Source organism: Indicator indicator, chromosome 16, assembly GCF_027791375.1.
Source record: "Indicator indicator isolate 239-I01 chromosome 16, UM_Iind_1.1, whole genome shotgun sequence".
In the NCBI taxonomy this organism is placed as follows: Eukaryota; Metazoa; Chordata; class Aves; order Piciformes; family Indicatoridae; genus Indicator; species Indicator indicator.
In genome coordinates, this window is record NC_072025.1 from 911,228 (window position 1) to 928,339 (window position 17,112).

At 55.6% G+C, this 17,112-nt stretch overlaps 1 protein-coding gene across 3 annotated transcripts; it reads right to left on the reverse strand.

Annotated features, from left to right (window-relative positions):
* Window positions 1–729: 729 nt before the first annotated feature.
* AP3B2 (adaptor related protein complex 3 subunit beta 2) lies at window positions 730–12,028 on the reverse strand. 3 transcript variants are annotated; one of them, XM_054387770.1, is made up of 28 exons: window positions 11,916–12,028; window positions 9,175–9,250; window positions 9,007–9,081; window positions 8,799–8,894; window positions 8,549–8,709; window positions 8,360–8,426; window positions 7,730–7,912; window positions 7,452–7,628; window positions 7,144–7,241; window positions 6,824–6,878; window positions 6,645–6,716; window positions 6,416–6,478; window positions 6,072–6,204; window positions 5,879–5,988; window positions 5,626–5,802; window positions 5,354–5,540; window positions 5,135–5,253; window positions 4,792–4,903; window positions 4,140–4,335; window positions 3,902–4,070; window positions 3,755–3,809; window positions 3,131–3,237; window positions 2,806–3,037; window positions 2,607–2,691; window positions 1,909–2,006; window positions 1,776–1,799; window positions 1,120–1,258; window positions 730–880 (listed from the first exon to the last, which is right to left on the reverse strand). In XM_054387770.1, exons 1-28 carry the CDS (start codon window positions 12,026–12,028, stop codon window positions 730–732), a joined length of 3,330 nt encoding a protein of 1,109 aa, XP_054243745.1. The 3 variants fall into 3 exon arrangements, with proteins under 3 accessions (XP_054243745.1, XP_054243746.1, XP_054243747.1); XM_054387771.1 differs by lacking the exon at window positions 1,776–1,799 and having other exon boundaries at window positions 3,902–4,064; window positions 4,227–4,335; XM_054387772.1 differs by lacking the exons at window positions 1,776–1,799; window positions 8,799–8,894 and having other exon boundaries at window positions 3,902–4,064; window positions 4,227–4,335.
* Window positions 12,029–17,112: the final 5,084 nt, after the last annotated feature.

Here is a 17,112-nt window from a genome sequence, read left to right on the forward strand (position 1 = left end):
GGAGGAGAGATCTTCATAAAGAGCCAAATTTTCTCTCTTTCCCTTCCCGCCCTCCCCCAGCCCCAGCTTGGAGATGAAAAGCTTCCCAGAGCCAGCCCCAGGGATCCCTCCAGTGACACGGGCCCAGCCCTGACATAGCAGGTATTTCCGTGGTCAAAGCACAAACAATTCTGCTTTGAATAAATAGCTGGAAACCTCCCAGGGCTCCTCAGGTCTGAAGGCACAGGAGGCCTCCAGCCTTCTGCCACGTCCCAGGATGGTTTATTCCAACCCTGCGTGGAGGTGCTGGGTTTTCTCCAGGAGCCAGCAGCCACCCCTGTCTGGGGACTTGCATGTCCCCCGTTGCCTAAGGGATAGCTGGCCCCCTGATGTCCTCTGTTGCTCTCCCAGGGTGCCTGGCAGAGCCTGGCACAGGGGTAGATTTGGGCTGATCTGACCGCTGTGCACACAGAGCAGAGGAGGGGAAAGCAGTGGGTTTGAGAAGAGCTTTATTGGGACATCCTGGCCATAATAAATAGGAGTTGCACTGGGAGGTGGCAGTGAGGAGATGGGGGCTGGAGCTGCTGCTGCTCCTCCATGCGGGATATCACCCTGCATCCCATCTGCCCTGTCCCGCTCCTTCCTCCCAGCAGTGAAGCCAGCCCAGTGCAGGGAATAACCCGGCAGAAACCAGTGAGGGAGAGTTCAGGGGCGCAGCACAGGGCAGAGGTGGGTGGGAGGACAGTGCTGTCACTGTGAGAGGGCCTGGATGATGTCCTTCACCAGCATGGTGCCGATAACCATCTTCTCACTGTTGACAGTCAACTGGGCCATGGTGCCCTCCTGTCGCTCCAGGGTGATGAGCACCAGGCTTCTGCTTGTCACTGTCTTGGCTGCAAACCTGCTCACCAGCAAACATGGCTTCAGAGTGAGCTGTGTCCTCATGTCACCCTCCCATCCCCCCCCCCCCCGAATGCTCCAGTGGGGACCAGAGAGGTGTCTGCCACTCATGGCCAGCATCACATGTGGGTTCACACAGGCTCTTTGTCCTAGAGGAAGCCCTGAGTGTTCCCACTGTGATTTGTATGGGACTGGAGAGGTGACAGTTCCTGCCTGGTCCTGGTGCAGAGGTCCAGCTACCTGTACTCATTGTCGGCACCGCAGGGCACGCGGCCCACATTGGCAGCTGAGGTCACTTGCTGGACGATGGTGTGGTCACTCCAGCACTTCTCAGGCAGCATCAGCTTCTCTGTGATCTCGCTCATGCCCATCAGCTTCCCTGGAGCAGACAGCAGAGGCACCTGCCCATATCTGGCCACATAGCCAGTAGCTGCGTCCCTGCTATCCCCAAAGCAAGGCCCTCCAGTCATCAGCTCTCTGCATCCTGATATCCCCCTTGGTATTCCAAACAGGTTGCCTTCCTTGCTCCTCTCCAGTCCAGCAGAGACAGATTCAGGAAAATCCTTCCACAACCCTTCCTGGGCCTGTCCCCATGTCCCTGGGGACGGGCTCTACCCATCAGCTTTACCTGTCACTGGCAGCGATGGGGCACCAAGCACAGAGCTCAGCACCGACCCTCATCCATGGGGCCAGGGCAAGGATTCTGCTGCTCCAGGAGCATGGAGATGTGGGGCTTGGGTGTCTCCATTAGTCACCATACACGGTGCTGGGAGCCCCAGGGGTGGGACAACCCTGCCCTGCTTTGTGGGGCCCTGGCAGATCATCCCAACCTGCAGGCTGTGGGATGTAGGACAGGGAGGAGCTAGTCTAGCAGAGCTAGTCTAGGGGCCACTTACCCTTACTGGGGCACACGAGGTGCTCTAGGGCCACAGCCAGAGTGGCAGAGGGGACAAAATTGGGGATGAGAGTTGGCGCTGGGGTGGTGGGTGCCTCTGTGCAGCCCTGTACCCATCCCTGTCCCTCACTCACCTTGCTCCTTCTTGAACTCATTTTCACTCATGAAGACAGGGGCCATGAGCTCACCCACGGGTGGCTGGATGGAGACGTAGAAGTGACGCGTGTGGGTGCTGGGGAGACAAGTCGTTGAGGGGCCACATGCTCAAAATGTCCCTCCACCCAGTCACATTTCCTGTCCTTGTACCCTGAGCGGGGCATGGCCAGGGAGAAGCTGAGGCTTTGGGAATAAGTGGAACCTGTCAGTCTGGGCCTGGGGTGGCTGCCACCTCCTTGTCCCCTGCAGGGAGGCCCCACCCACCCCATGCCCATTCCAGTGTCCCCTGTCCCCTGGAGGGACCCTGGTGCCTGTCCTGCTGTCCCCGATGCCCAGAAGGGATCCTGCCCTACTGTCCTATGGGGCATCTCATGCCCTCTTCTACCATCCTCTGTCCACTGGAAGGATGTTGGTGCCTGTCTGGCTGTCCCCACTGTCCTGGAACACCCCATGCACTGGCCCATGGTGCTCCCCACCATGTTCTGCTGTTCCTTGAGGCACCTCATACCCTGTCCTGTCCCCTGGAGTACCCCGTGCCCTGTCTGGCTGTCACCTGCTCCCTGATACTCTGTGCTACCCATCACATTTTCCCCATCCCCTGGAGCCCTTGTGCTCTGCCCCACTGTCTCTATCCCTTGGGACATCCTTCCTGTCCTGCCCAGTGCTGGATGCTCACCACAGCTGGAAGTTGGCCACCTGGGTGGAGTCACAGAAGTCGATGCCCATCACCACACTAGCCGTGTCCCCGGGTGCCAGGCACTCTGAAACCACAGGGCTTGACACTGCATCTCACGTCCCTTCCAACAGCCAACCCCTGTCCTCATGCCTGCTCCCCTCCCTCCACAGCATCGTGCCCATTCCATGCTATGCTGTACCAATCTCCGGGAATTCCTGGATCCGCATGCCGGAGAGTGGCTTGGGCTCGCTGACCCGCAGGTTCTTCACCTCCGTGTCAGTGTTGTTGGAGATCTGGATCTGGACGGCCACCATGTGGGGATCCCCTGGGAAGGGCCGGCGGCTGAACCAGTACTCAACAGCCAGGCCCTCGCCTGCCATGCGGTGCAGCAGCTCATAGGTCCTCACTGTGCCTAGCGCTGGGCTTAATAGCTGGGAGAGACCAGGGAACAAGGGACAGGTGTGGGCTGCCCACCTCCATGTGCCGTTGTGAGTGGCAGGGAGCCTCTGGTAAGGGGCACTTACAGCAGGTGCCAGGGAGGTGTCAGTGAGTGTGAGGCCCTCCAGGTCGGTCACCAGGCTGGTGGAGACGATGCTGCTGGAAGGGACAGGCTGAGGAGGAGGGAGGGTAACTGCAGGGTGAGGGAGGAAAGGGTTAACTGCTCTGATGAGCCACAGCCCTTTGGGAACAGCACCCTTAGCATAACCCGACTGAGACAGCTAGGGTGGCACACTTGCATGGGAACAATCCTGTAGGCACAACAACTCTATGGGGACATCCCTGTGGGGACAGCCCCAGTGGCATAGCCCCATGGGACATCCCCCATGCGGACAAACCCAGTGACATAGCCCCGTGGAAAAGCCCCTTGGGCACAGCCCTCGTAGCATACCTGCATGAGGACAATCCGGTAGTCACACCCCCATGGGGACAGCCCCGTGGGCATAGCCCCAACAGGTATAGCCCTTCTGTCACAGCCATGTCCACAGCCATCCTTGGGGAAAAGGACTGCTCACTCCAGCAGGTCCCATCCCAGCTCGGCAGCTCCCAAAGGACCCACAAGGCCCTCACCCCACCTGGGCAAACACTTGTGCCTCAGTTTCTTGAGCACCACCATGACTGTGACCCCATGCACCCAGGCAGCCACTCACAGTCATCGAGGTCGAGCAGGGAGACCTCCTTGGGGCCAGCCTTGCTGCTGTGGGGCTGTGGGGTGGCAGAGAGATGGGGGCAGTATGAATAAGGGGTCTGGGGGGGTCTCCACACTGCCTCCCAGCCTGGCCCAGCCCAGCCCTCACCACTTTCTTCCACTTGGCCTCTGCCTCGGAGCCTGAGTCAGAGCCTGAGGAGCTGCTCTCGGAGGCGCTGGCCTCCTCTGAGGAGGTTTCAGCATGGCCGTTTCTCCCCTGTGGTGCCTTCTTCTTGGCTTTCTTCATCCCCTCCTCCTCCTCCTCTTCCTTGCTTGGGCTGTGGGAAGAGCATGGCTCAGGGGGAGCTGGGGTTTGGCTGGGGGCACTTGGCCTTCCCAGGGCGTACCTGCCCGATCTCCCTGGAGCTGTTTTCCTTGAGCCCTCCTTTTCCTTCCTCTTTGGGCTCTTCTCCTCCTCTTCCTTGTCCTCTGACAGGTCCCCACTGCCTTCTTCCTCCTCTTCCTCCTCCTCCTCCTCACTGCCAGAGCTGGAGCTGCCGGAGCTGCTGGAGCTGCTGCTCTCCTCGCTGATGGACTCAGGCTCTGTGGGGGACATGGCTCAGCCCTTTTGCATCCTACCTTGTCCCACCATCCTCCCTCTGCATCCCACCATGTCCATCTTCCCATTGCCACATCCCTCCATGTCCCCTCACCATGTCCTCACCATGATGGATGTCTCCACTGCACTGTCCCCTGTTCTATACCCCACCACTGTGGCACCTGCCTGATGCCCCACTGTGATGGCTTCTACCTCATGCTTCATTATGGTGGCACCTACCCCATGGCCTGCCATGGTGGTACTTGTCCTATGCCCCACAGTGGTGGCTCCTGCCTCATGTCCCACCATGGCATTCCTTGCCTGCTGCCCCATCATGGTGGCTTCTGCTCCATGCCTCACCTTGCTGGCACCTGCCTAATGTCTCTGCCACAGTGACCTCTTCCCAATGCCCCACCACAGGGACCTCTGATGTATGCCCTGCCATGCCACTGGGTCCTCACCGCTGTCTGCTGACTCCGTAGGCCCTGACTCTTCTTCTGAGTCAGAGTAGAAAGGTTTCTCCACCTTCTCCTTCCTCTTCTCATGGCTGGTACACTTGGTCCACTCAGGAACCTGTCAGCACAGGGTTGATGGAGCAGGGCCATCACCCATGGGTGAGGAGCCCAAACAACAGCCATTTCTCCCCCTTCTGTCCCCATGCGAGTGTCTGGGCACCAGAGAGGGGACATGGGACAATTGAGCAGCACCTGGGCACCTTCTGTGGTTCTCCCAAGACCTCATAATGATGCCCTCACGTTGCGCCCCCCAACTATGCACTCATGCACCCCCGGGTGAACTACACACCTCCACATTCCTCACAGAGGGGTCAGGGGCCTCATCCGGCCAGTCGGGCAGCTCCTGGTACCCCACAGCCTTCGCATTGAGCAGGTGGGACAGGGAGCCCAGCTGGAAATGATCCCGATCTACAGCAGGATGAGAGGTGACAGCAGCTCAGGGACAGCCATGCAGTGCTGTGGTGACAGCTGGCCCATGTCCCTATGCTCTGTGACCAGGGGTGGGTACCTTTGAAGGAGGACTCCAAGATGGGAGCAGGTTTTTGTGCCAGGAAGAGCTTCTTGGCATATTTGTTGAGGGCTCCACTCTTCTCAGTGGGCACAATGAGCTGGCGGATGAAGCGAGCCCGGTCGCGGATGTCATAATTCTGGTCATACTTGGCCAAGTTGAGGACGTACTGGGTCAGGAGCTTGCTCTGTGTCAGAGGACGTGTTCAGGGCCAGCCTCTCCCTTCCCACTAGGGAAACTGAGGCATGGCTGGTGGGCCCCATTCCTGGTACCTGCTTGGAGTTGGTTAGGTAGAGCTTAGCTGCCAGGTTGATGACCTGCAACTTGACGATGTCCTCCTCGTTGGTGAAGGACTTGGCCATCTTGCGCAGCACATCGGGCGCGATCTTGGGCACGTGCTCGCAATACTCACCAATGAGCCACAAGATGCTGGCTCGTGCCATTGGTACCTGCAAAACATCTCCCTGGCATGTGGCATCACTGCCACTCCTCTGGTCCTGTGGGCCACGCAGCATCCCCACCCACCTGGATGTTGTCAGTGAGCTTGGCCATGTGCTTGATGATCTCACTGTGCTGGGCTGGCTGCATCTGCAGCAGCTTTTTGATGACCACCACAGATTCAGCCACCACCAGCTCTGCAGGCAAAGACCAGACTTCAAGCAGGGTCTTGCCCCAAGAGTGAAGGGGCCCTTATTTTGTCCCCATCTCCTGCACTCACCGTCCCGGTTGGAGAGGAGCTGGACCAGGCCATTGAGGCAGGTGTCCCGCACCTTCCCAATGTTGGTAGCACAGCGCCCGATGGCTTGGATGGTGGCCGCTACGAAGTCCTTGTCCATGCTGCGGATGTAGGTCTACGCAGGCATGAGACGGACACATGAAATGTCACCCACGTGCCGGTGGTGATCACACATTGGGGCTCTTTGGAGCCACCCAATGTGTTTGGCATGGCCTCAGCCCACTCATTCTGGTGGGACTTTCCTCTGTCCCCTCTGTGGTGGTATTTTGGCACCCAGAGCCATGCCAGGGTGGCACCCCGGTGGCCTCAGTATGACCACAGCATACCTGGAACTCCCGCAGGATGGTGGAGATGTTGGTCTCATTGGCCAGGTTGGTGAGGACCTCCAGCTGTGGGAAAGAGGAAGAAATGGGCAGCATGGAGGCATGGTGCGAGGACATGGGGTCCTTGCTGTCCCCTTGTCCCCAGGGCATGGAGGACAGCTGCCCCACAGAGAACAGGCTCCATGAAGCCCCAAAGCCACCACTGGTGGGTTCTGCTGAGTATCCAGCTCACCTTGAGGATCTTGATCTGTGTGGGGTCTGTGGAGCGGATGTAGAAGCTCTTCAGGTAGGGTTCAAACATCCCCTGCGTGCAGAGCCAATAGTGTTAGTGCCCTGTCCCTGCCTTGCTGGCCCTCATTCTGATTGAGAGCCAGGAGGACCAATACCTCCCACACTGAGTCTGAGACTCACCCGCCGTTTGATGGACATGGTGGCCACGTTCTGCAGCACAACATACTGCACCTCACTGTGGAAACAAAGTGGAGCATCAGGAGAGTGGAGCAGGGCCAGACCTCCTCAGCAAGACCCTGTGAAAATGGGGCAGAACCCACCCACCACCAGGCTGGTGCCAGCATGATGCTGCCACCCCATGACTGGGCTGGGCCAATAAAGCCCTTTTTTTATCCCTAACTTGATGTGCCCTGCAGGCACCCAGGCCTCGGAGTTCTCTATGGGTCCCACCAACTGCAGTGGTGGGGTAGGAAACCACCACAACCCTGGTGGTCACAGACCTGTGACTCCGCAGGAGCCGCACCAGCGCCTTGGCAATGACGCCGACCTCTGCCTTGGGTGCCAGGTGGAAGTAGAGCTGTGCCACAGCCATCACCACCTGTGGGGATACGTCTGAGAATCACCCAATGGGCACAGGAACAACCCAAGGAAAGGCTGTGTCCCTCAGAGTCCCAGCTGGCAGCACCTGGAAGAAACCTGACCCTCAAGCACCCTGGTGGCTCCTTGGCCAGTGGGGACATCATGAGCCCAGACTGCTGGGCACCACTGCTGGCCACGTGGGAAGGACAGGGCTGGGGCAGGGGCTCACCGCGGCGTTGCGGCTCTGCAGCAGGGGTTTGGTGTTGCGCAGGAGCAAGCGGTGGTCAGGGTCCATGACGTAGGGTTTGCGCTTGGCCAGCGAGGCTGCTTCTGCCTTGGCATCCTTGGTGTCCTCCTCCTCAGAACCGTAGAAAGCCTTCTCGGTGTTCTCCTCCAGCAAGGACTCCTACCAGCAGGTGGGACAACTTGTACCTCCCCAGCTGCACCCTTCTTCACCCCACCTCCCTGGGGGGAACTCCCGGGGCCCTCTGAGGCTCCCACACTCACGTTCTGGTTGGGGCTGAGGAACTGGGTGCGTGCATAGCGGGTCAGCATGTTGATGATGACCACCTGCCCCCACTCCTCCACGTCGATGAGCAGGTTGCAGAGCTTGCGGTAGTTCTTGTGGATGAGGTCGATGCGCTCTGGGCAGACCTCCTCAAATGCCATCACCACGCTGCCGGCTACCAGCTGGGGAGGAAAAGGCTGGAGTGACTCACCACAGTGGTGACATCTTCATCATGGTGCTGGCTTGATGGGCATGGTGGCATCCCTATGAGGATGCTGGTTTGGTGTGGATAGTGACTTCCTCATGGAGATGCTGGTGTATGGGAGATGGAGGGATCCCCATGAGGATGTTGGTCAGGTGAGGATGGCAGTATCCCCACAAGGACACCAGCTCTGCAGAGACAGTTGTGTTCCCACCAGAATGCCTATTTTGTGAGGACATCTGCATCCCTGTGAGGATGCTGGATCAGTGGGGGGACAATAGCATCTCCATGAGGTTGCCTGTTCTGCATGCATGGCTGCATCCCCATTAGGACAGCAGTTTGGTGGGGACCTCTGTGTCCCACCAGGTCAGTGAGGATGGTGATGACCCCAGATTTAGTGGCAGGGGAGATGCAACACTCCACTCACTGTGGTTTTGTCTGCCAGCAGCTTCTCGATCACTTCGATGAGCTGGTCCTTCTGGTCTGAGTCCAGGCTGTGAGGGAAGAGCAGGGCAGGTATGGCTGGAGTAAACTCTTCCCATCCCTGCCTGCACCAAGCAGCTGAGACCCCAGCCCTAGACCCTCTTTTGTACCCCTAATATTTAGCAGTTGTTACCTGTAGAGCTTGGGGATAGCGTGGGCAGCCGTCTTGCGCACGTACGGGGACATATCCGAGGCGGCCTCCTTGATGGCCAACATCATGATGGGCACGATGATGGGCACCCTGATGCTGGAGAGGACGCGCAGAGCGCTGGCACGGATCAGCTGGTTGGGGTCCTGTGGGGACATGAGGTGGGGGGGCTGCAATGCAGCCGTGGGGAGTTCTCTGGCCCCACAGATTTGGAGGGGGCCCCAAACCAGCCCACCTTCAGTCCTCGCTGGAAGGTGGAGATGGAGAGCAGGGCCAGATCCTGCTGCTCCTCTGCGTAGCGCACCAGGTAGACGTACACCAGTTTCTTCACCTGTGGGGTGAAGGTGTTAGGGCTACCTCAGAGCCCCCCTGTAATCCATCCCATCCCCAAACCCCTCCTGCAGATGACAGACTCTGGGGACACCCACCCTAACCTTCCTCACCTCGATGTTCTTGCAGGCAACATTTTTCACCACAGCTGGGAAGAGGTCGGAGGCATTTTTACCCCGGGCAATCATCTGGGGAGTAAAGAACCACCAGTGTGACACCAGACAGCTGGCATGGCACAGCACATCTTGGCACTGCCAGTGGACCCCACCAGTGACACTCACTGCCACAATCCTCTTCATGGCCTCCAGCTTGAGCGAATCCTTGTTGCTATCAAGCATCTCCTTAAGGTCATCGTGCCTATGCCGGAGGTAAAAAACATCGCAGTTTTAGCAATTTTTAGTCTTTTCTACCCATTTTTAGTCTTTTTGGTTTTTTGTACCCAGGCCACCATCAGGCTGGCAACAGACACTTTGCCATGAAATATTTATGGGGACAGGAGTTTGGTTACAACCAGATGAAAGAAGAGCTGAAGGCACTGTGTGGCACTGGCACCCAGCTCTGTCCTCATCCTGGGTGCTGGGACAACAACCCCATCACAGTTTGGCTGTGGTTGTCACCCTAGGATGTTCCCAGATCGCTTCACAGGGAGCAGGTGCCCATCACTGGTTCCATCCTGGCCAGGAGCTCAGCTTGGCTGGATGTCCCTTGTTCCCTCATGGGCACAGTGTCATGGATGTGCCAGTACACCCAGATCCAGAGCCCTTCCTCAGTCCTTTCCCTGGGCTGAAAAAATGCCACCAGCTGGTTGTCACCACTGTCCACTTTTTTAAGGGACGTCCATCCCCACCAAACCAGAGGACCTGCAAGGATTGCAACAGCTGGAGGTGGTACCCTTGAGACTAAGCTTGGCCAGAGCCACCATTGCTGAGCTCATAGGGGGCTCATTGGGGGAGTCTTACCGCAGCGGTGGCCTGGTGCCAGCAGCTACCTCAGGCTCAGGATTGGCAAGTGGCCGCAGCTCATCAGCTCGCAGGGTGCTGTAGCATGCAGGTTGTCCAGCCTCAGTGGCCAGCACCGGGCTCGTCACCTCCTTGGCTGCGTCACCACCCACCGGTGATTTTGGCCGTCCAGCTGGCCCTGCTGGTAGCTGCCGCAGCAGCTTCTGCACTGGTTGTAGGGACAGCATGGCTTTGGCCAGGGGTGGTGGCCCTGGGGATGGTGGCAGGGCTGTGGCCACACTTCTCCTCCCAGCACCACCAGCTGAAACCTGATGCTGGGGTTAGGGTTGGGTTGCAGCCAGGATCCTGACGTCCTTCCTGGCAGATGGGGCCACCCTTGGGGGTCACCTCCTAGATGCCACCCACCCTGCAGCTAAAGCTTGGGTACATTGCAAGGAGCATCTTCCCCAGGTGGTTTGAGTGGTTTAATTGGGGCCAGGAACCCCACATCATGATGAGACACCCACCTGGGTACTGGGGCTGCACCTAGGGTAGGTATGTGAGTGTCCCATTTGATGGGTGGGGTGGCAGGATGTTACATGTGTGGATGTCCTCTCTGGGTGATGGGGTGTCCCACTCGAGTGGTGGGCTGGCACATGAGGGTCATTTTTCTTGCCCCATGTGTCCCACACAGCTCACAGAGACAGTGACAGATCTGGTGTGGCCACAAGAGTACAGGCCTCAGTGAAGGGCAGTACAGAGGTGATGGGGACACTGGCCAGGGGTCAGGGATGGGGTAGCACTGCTAGAATTGGGGACACTGATGGCAGGTCACTGGGGGACACACCCAGGGTGGTTAGGACTGAAGGACAGGGAGACAGGACTGCCAGACTGGGAGACAGTGCTATTGGGGCAGGGTTGGGGGACACTGATGGCAGGTCAGGGCTGGAGGGACACTGACAGACTGGGCGACATAGCCAGGGGTCAGAGATAGGAGGACCCAGCCAAACTGGAGGACAGTGCCAGGAACTCATGGAATGGGGGGACACTGCCAGACTGGGGACATTGCCAGCATGTCGGGGTAGGGGGCACATCCAGAGGGAGGGGACACTGCCAAACTGGAGGTCATTGCCAAGGACTCAGATGGTGGGAACTGGTGAAACTGGGGGACAGTGCCAGGGGCTCGTGGAACCAGGGACACACACTGTGAGAGACACTATGAGCAGGTCACAACTGAGTGTTATTGTCAGACTCCGGGGGGCACTGTCAGAGAGGCAGGGTTGGGGAACAGCGATAGAGTGGGGGATGCAGGGAATCAGGGCTGAGTGGGACATGCCAGACTGAGGGACACTGCCAGGGCCAAGATGGGTGACACTGCCAGCCAGGGAACACTGCTGTGGCATTAGGAGGTGTCCAGGGATGGGGACAATGCTGGAATGTGTGACAATGTCAGTGAGTCAGGGATGGGGGATACTGCCAGCAGGTCGGCGTGGGAGGCACATCCAGAGGGGGAGACACTGCCAGGGCTGGGGGGACAAAGGGACTCCCATGTTTCTGCAGCTCCAGGACACCCTTCCCACCCTACTCTGTGCTCCTGTGCCCTCCCCTCAGCAGCCTGCCCCACACAGGGGTGACAGTTCTCAGCAGCACCCCCATGTTCTGGGGACATGGTGGGCGGGGTGGGGGTGCTGTCATCCAGAGACCTCTGCAGAAGCCAGCAGAGCCCGGGATGGGTACATTGTCCCTAGGCTGTCCCCAGCCCAGGGATGGGGGCTGCAGTGAGGATATCTGCACCTCACTGTCTTCAAATCCCCGTGGTTTTCCCCCAAACCTTCCCTGGCCCTTACAACCTGCAGAGATGGTGGCATGAGTGTGTCCCTTTTATCCATCGTCACCCTCATCTTCATTCCCATCCTCATCTTCCTCCCTTTCTTATTGCCGTCTTCATCCCATCCCCATTCGATCCCCACCCGAGGACCGTGCCCCGCCCCCAGTCAGGTACCGCGTCTCCAACAGCGGCTACCCGGGCGGCCTCGGTCCGTTGTCCCTTGTCCGCCCCCGCGTCCCCAGCCCATTGTCCACACCTCTTGTAGTCGGAGGAGAAGATCCCCCCGCTGGCGGGGTCGTGGCCGTACTCGGGCTCCCCGAGGCTGGAGGACCCCCCCTTCTCCTCCCCGTAGACCGGGCTGGCGGCCATGGCGGCGGGAGGATGCGGGATGCTGGGACTGATGTCAGCGTCGTGCGCGGGGGCGGGGGAGGGGGTGGACGACGACACACAACGGCACCGCCCTAAAGTGCCCCACGCTCCCCAGACTCAGGAGAGGGGGCTTCAGGGGGACATCAAGGTCCAAAAGACATCCCTAACCCTGCACACACACACATCCAGGTTGTGGTGCCAGTGATTAAATGGGGGAGGGAGGGGGAGAGAAGAGGGGGAGAGCGGATGGTGGTGGCTGAGGTGTGATTCCGTGGTGTGTGTCACATAGCTCAGACGTCATCCACTGGAGCAGAGTATGGAGCTGTACATCCAGACATTATTAACTTACAGGTTATTAATTTATAGTAAACCTATTCTATTAGGTATCATAATATAATAATATTATAATAGTCTGGATATTAGGAAGAAATTCTTTCCAGTGAGGGTGGTGAGACACTGGAATAGGTTGCCCAAGGAGGTTGTGGATGCCACCTCCCTGGAGGTGTTCAAGGCCAGGCTGAATGAGGCCTTGAGCAACCTGATCGAGTGGAAGGGAGGTTGGAACTGGATGATGCTTAAGGTCCCTTCCAACTCAAACCATTCTGTAATTCCTCTCCTCTCCTCTCCTCTCCTCTCCTCTCCCCTCCTCTCCTCTCCTCTCCCTCCTCTCCTCTCCTCTCCTCTCCTCTCCTCTCCTCTCCTCTCCTCTCCTCTCCTCTCCTCTCCTCTCCTCTCCTCTCCTCTCCTCTCCTCTCCTCTCCTCTCCTCTCCTCTCCTCTCCTCTCCTCTCCTCTCCTCTCCTCTCCTCTCCTCTCCTCTCCTCCTCTCCTCTCCTCTCCTCTCCTCTCCTCTCCTCTCCTCTCCTCTCCTCTCCTCTCCTCTCCTCTCCTCTCCTCTCCTCTCCTCTCCTCTCCTCTCCTCTCCTCTCCTCTCCTCTCCTCTCCTTTTTTATATATCATATATTGCAGTAAATTATATTATTTCCTACATAAGCCAATTTTTTAATATTCCCTATACATTATATTCTCTATAGTATATGGTACATGCTCTGTGCTACGCATTACATGTTCTACAGCACATCACATCACGTTGCAATACACCGTAGATTATCATGGAATCATAGAATGGTAGGAGTTGGAAGGGACCTCTAGGGATCAAGTCCAACCCCCCTGTCAGTACAGGATCACCTAGGGCAGATCACACAGGAATGCATCCAGCCAGGGCTTAAAAGCCTCCAGAGAAGGAGACTCCGCAACCTCTCTGAGCAGCCTGCTCCAGGGTTCCAACACCCTCACAGTAAAGAAGATTTTCCTCATGTTGAACTGGAACTTTCTGGGTTGCAGTTTGTGTCTGTTGCCCCTTGTTCTATCACAGGACACCACTGAAAAGTGCCTGGCCCTGTCTTGACACCCACTCTTCAGATATTTATAAGCATTGATCAGATCAGTCTGCTCTTCTCCAGACTAAACAGCTCCAGGTTTCTCAGCCTTTCCTCATCAGACAGATATTCCAGTACCTTCAGTCCCTTCAGCACTCTCATAGCCTCCATTGGACACTCTCTGGTATATCCCTGTCCCTATTGAACTGGGGAGCCCAGAACTGGATGTAATTCTTCAGTTGTGGTCTCACCAGGGCAGAGCAGAAGTGGAAGAGCACCTCCCTTGACCTGCTGATCCATATATTCTGTCTTCTATCAGACTATATTGCATCTAATCCACAATCCATTCTCCAGTCCCATCTAGGTTTCCTGTGTCAGTCCTTATCTTCTCCTCCATCTCTTTTATCTCCTCTTCCGTAATGCCAGCTTGGTTGGTGTAAGTAGCAGCTCTCTAGTCCTGGGCAGAGTTGGAAATACTGTCTGGTTTGGATTCAGTTGCACTGTTTTCCTCTGTTAATGATCTCCATGATCTCCTAGGATACAAACTTTTTTTTTTTTTTTGCCAGGCTTTTTCTCAAAAACTCTTGCTGTTAATTCCAGTGGTGTCTGAATAGCACCATTCTGGATTATTCTCTAGTTTTCCTCCATGAGGAGTATTGTGGCACTGAAATATCTGCAGGGAGTTGCTCTCATCTTCCAAGATTTCATGGAATCACAGAATGGTAGGGGTTGGAAGGGACCTCTGAACATAGAGTCCAACCCTGCTGCCAGAGCAGGATCACCTGGGTCAAGTCACACAAGAATGTGTCCAGATGGGACTTGAAAGTCTCCAGAGACAAAGACTCCACCACCTCTCTGGGCAGCCTATTCCAGTGCTCTGGCACCCTCAAAGTAAAGAATTTCCTTCCCATGTTTAAATGGAGCTTCCTATGTTTATCTTTATGCACATTACCTCTTGTCCTGTCACTGGGAACCGCTGAGGAGAGTCTGAGGCCTGTTTGTAACACTGACCTTCTCTGACTGCTGAATCTTTTGAAACAACTTGATTAATTTTCTCAGGACTTGGATGATTTCTTCTCGGATGCCTGAGAGATTCCTGTTTCTTCTCTCTTTTGCCAATCCTCAAAACCAATTTGCAGACACCTAGTTTTAGTTCATCCTCTGTGTTACTGATGTCTGCCTGGATAATGCAGCAAACAACCCCAGCTTTAAGAATCAGAAAACCCCAAGGAGGTTTCACAGTTTGCACCATGTCCAGGTTTCCCTCTCAGTCTTTCTTCACCTCTCACAAAGACAGAGAGTAGGAGAGACCAACTGCAACCCAGCGCCTACTGACCCAACCCAGCCCTGCTGCATTCCCCAAATGTCACCCCAGTTCATGAACAACAATGGCAGTGGCAACAGTAACGGTAAGTGCTGCAGCTGCATGCTAGTCTGAGGTGGACAGGGGCTTCCTGGAGCCACTGTAAGCCAACAAGGAGTAGGGAGAAGTGACCAGAAGCTGGCAGCTTTTGCAGAGTAACTGTGGCACATTTAACTGTGGCACTTTCTGAAGAGCAGTGCATGCAGACAGTGCTCAGCAGTGTGGGGAGCAGGGCATATGGGAGAGCTTGCTGGGAGGAGCAGCAGCTCTGCTCGTTGGACAGGTGAGTACCACTGGTGGTTGTCATCTGTGGCAGCTTCCATGGTAGTTCAAGCTGGCAGTGGATGTGAAGAGGGTGCAGAAGCTTTGACAGCAGTTTGGCTCTACCAAAATGGTGGGTACTTGCCTCAGGAATAAAACCACTGCTTCTTCAGTGAGAGCCCCACTGATGTCTGAGGTATCCTCCCAGACAGAACTGGTAACAGAGGAAACTTCAGTACAGGCAGTAGGCTGTAGTGACTAGCCAAAGCCCTCTCATGGGGGAAAGGTAAGTACCTGCACAAGGTGTGCCCAGGTGGGTGACCTGTTACATCAGGTGGATGTTAGAGGTAACAGTAACTACAGTAGACACATAGGAGCAAGGCCCAGAAGGTGCAGCTGAACCAACTGGTGGATATCACAAAAAAGAAATGATCACAAAAAGAAATGATGTGTGCTTACAGTGGGAGACTTCTTTGTTAAGGGGCACTGAAGGGCCTGTCTGCTGACCTGGCAGTGAGTCATGTCCAGTATGCTGCCTTCCTGGAGCTAAGATCTGTGATGGTGAGGGTGCAAGAGAGGGTGCCAGAATGTGTCAAGACGGACTGCCATCCACTATTACTCTTTCATGTTGGCATGAACAGCACTATAAGCCCAAACTTGGGCAGAATTGAGAGACTATAAGGAGGAAGTGAAGAATCTTGGTGTCCAAACCATTTTTTCTTCTATATAAATACCTGACAGGTAGGTGTCAGGATGAAGGTGATGGTCTGTTTTTGTGACAGGATGAGGAACAATGAGTACAAGCTGGAACACAGGAGGTTCCACCTCAACGTGAGGAGATACTTCTTTACAGTGATCATCACAGAGACCTGGAGCAGGCTGCCCAGAGAGGCTGTGGAGTCTTTTTCTCTGGAAACTTTCAAAAACCATGTGGATGTATTCCTGTGTGACCTGCCCTAGGTGATCTTGCTTTGGCAGGAGGGTTGGACTTGATCTCCAGAGATCCCTTCCAACCCCTAACATTCTATGATTCTGTGATTACCAGTTCAAAGATTGGGGGCAAACAGAAATAGACACACGATGCAGATCAACTTCTGGCTACATGGCTGGTGTCATCTTGAGGGGTTTGGCTTTTATGATAACAGGACCTTCTATGAGGACTACAATCTGCTAGGAAGGCATGGAATCCACCTGTCTAAAAGAGGTAAGGGAATCCTTGGCAGCAAGCTGGCCAACCTGGTGAGTTGGGCTTTAAACTGAAGGACCTGACAGGAGGGATCCAAAATGACAACGTTCAAACCACCATTATCACTACAACCAATTGGGGAATTAACCAGGCCAACCAGGGTAGTATAAAATGTGCCTCAGCTGTCTCCCTAAACAAGAAACAAAACTCAGCCACTGGAAGTGTGTGTGTACTAGCACACAAAGGCTAGGAAACAAACAGGAACTGGAGCTCTGTGCCCAACCAGGAAGTTGTGATGCCATAGGAATAAAACTTCATGGGACAACTCACATGACTGGAGGATTATGATAGACAGCTATAGGCTGTTTTGTAAAGACAGGTAGGGTAGAAGAGGTGGTGAAGTTGCACTCTAATAAAAAGAACTTTGAAAGTATTAAAGTCAACTATGGTAACTGTGGAAGCCCTAGCAAAAAACTTTGGCATCAAAATCATAGGTTGGAAGGGACCTTAGAGATGATCTACTCCAACCTCTCTGCCATGGGCAAGGACTCCTCTCAACTACACTAATGGAATGTTTAGAGCTGAGAAAATATGCTTCTGACCTTGAAGCAAGTCAGTAACAGTAAAGATTTTAAGTGCCTCAGAACCCTGAGCCCCTGGAGCCCAGCACCAGCAGGCAAGCCTAGTTCTTCCAGCGAGGCATCCACAGAGCAGGATGGGACAGGGAGGGGTCTTCAGCACTAGAGAGAACTCTTGCAGGGAACACTCAAGGTTAGGTATCATACAAGCACTTCTCTGAAGATGCTGGAATGTTTAAGCTCTTAGGACCTAATGCTTCAAAGGAAAGAAATCAACCAAGTTTACAGCCAATTTGCTCAGAGAATGGTGATAGAGGC

Excerpts from the sequence above, each read along its gene's own strand:
- AP3B2 (XM_054387770.1), bottom strand. The coding sequence starts at position 12,028 with ATGGCCGCCAGCCCGGTCTACGGGGAGGAGAAGGGGGGGTCCTCCAGC. Across the intron at positions 5,803-5,878 it reads AGCTCACTGACAACATCCAG|GTACCAATGGCACGAGCCAG; the intron begins GTGGGTGGGGAT and ends GATGTTTTGCAG. Across the intron at positions 4,904-5,134 it reads CCTCTGTGAGGAATGTGGAG|GTTCCTGAGTGGACCAAGTG; the intron begins GTGTGTAGTTCA and ends CTGTGCTGACAG.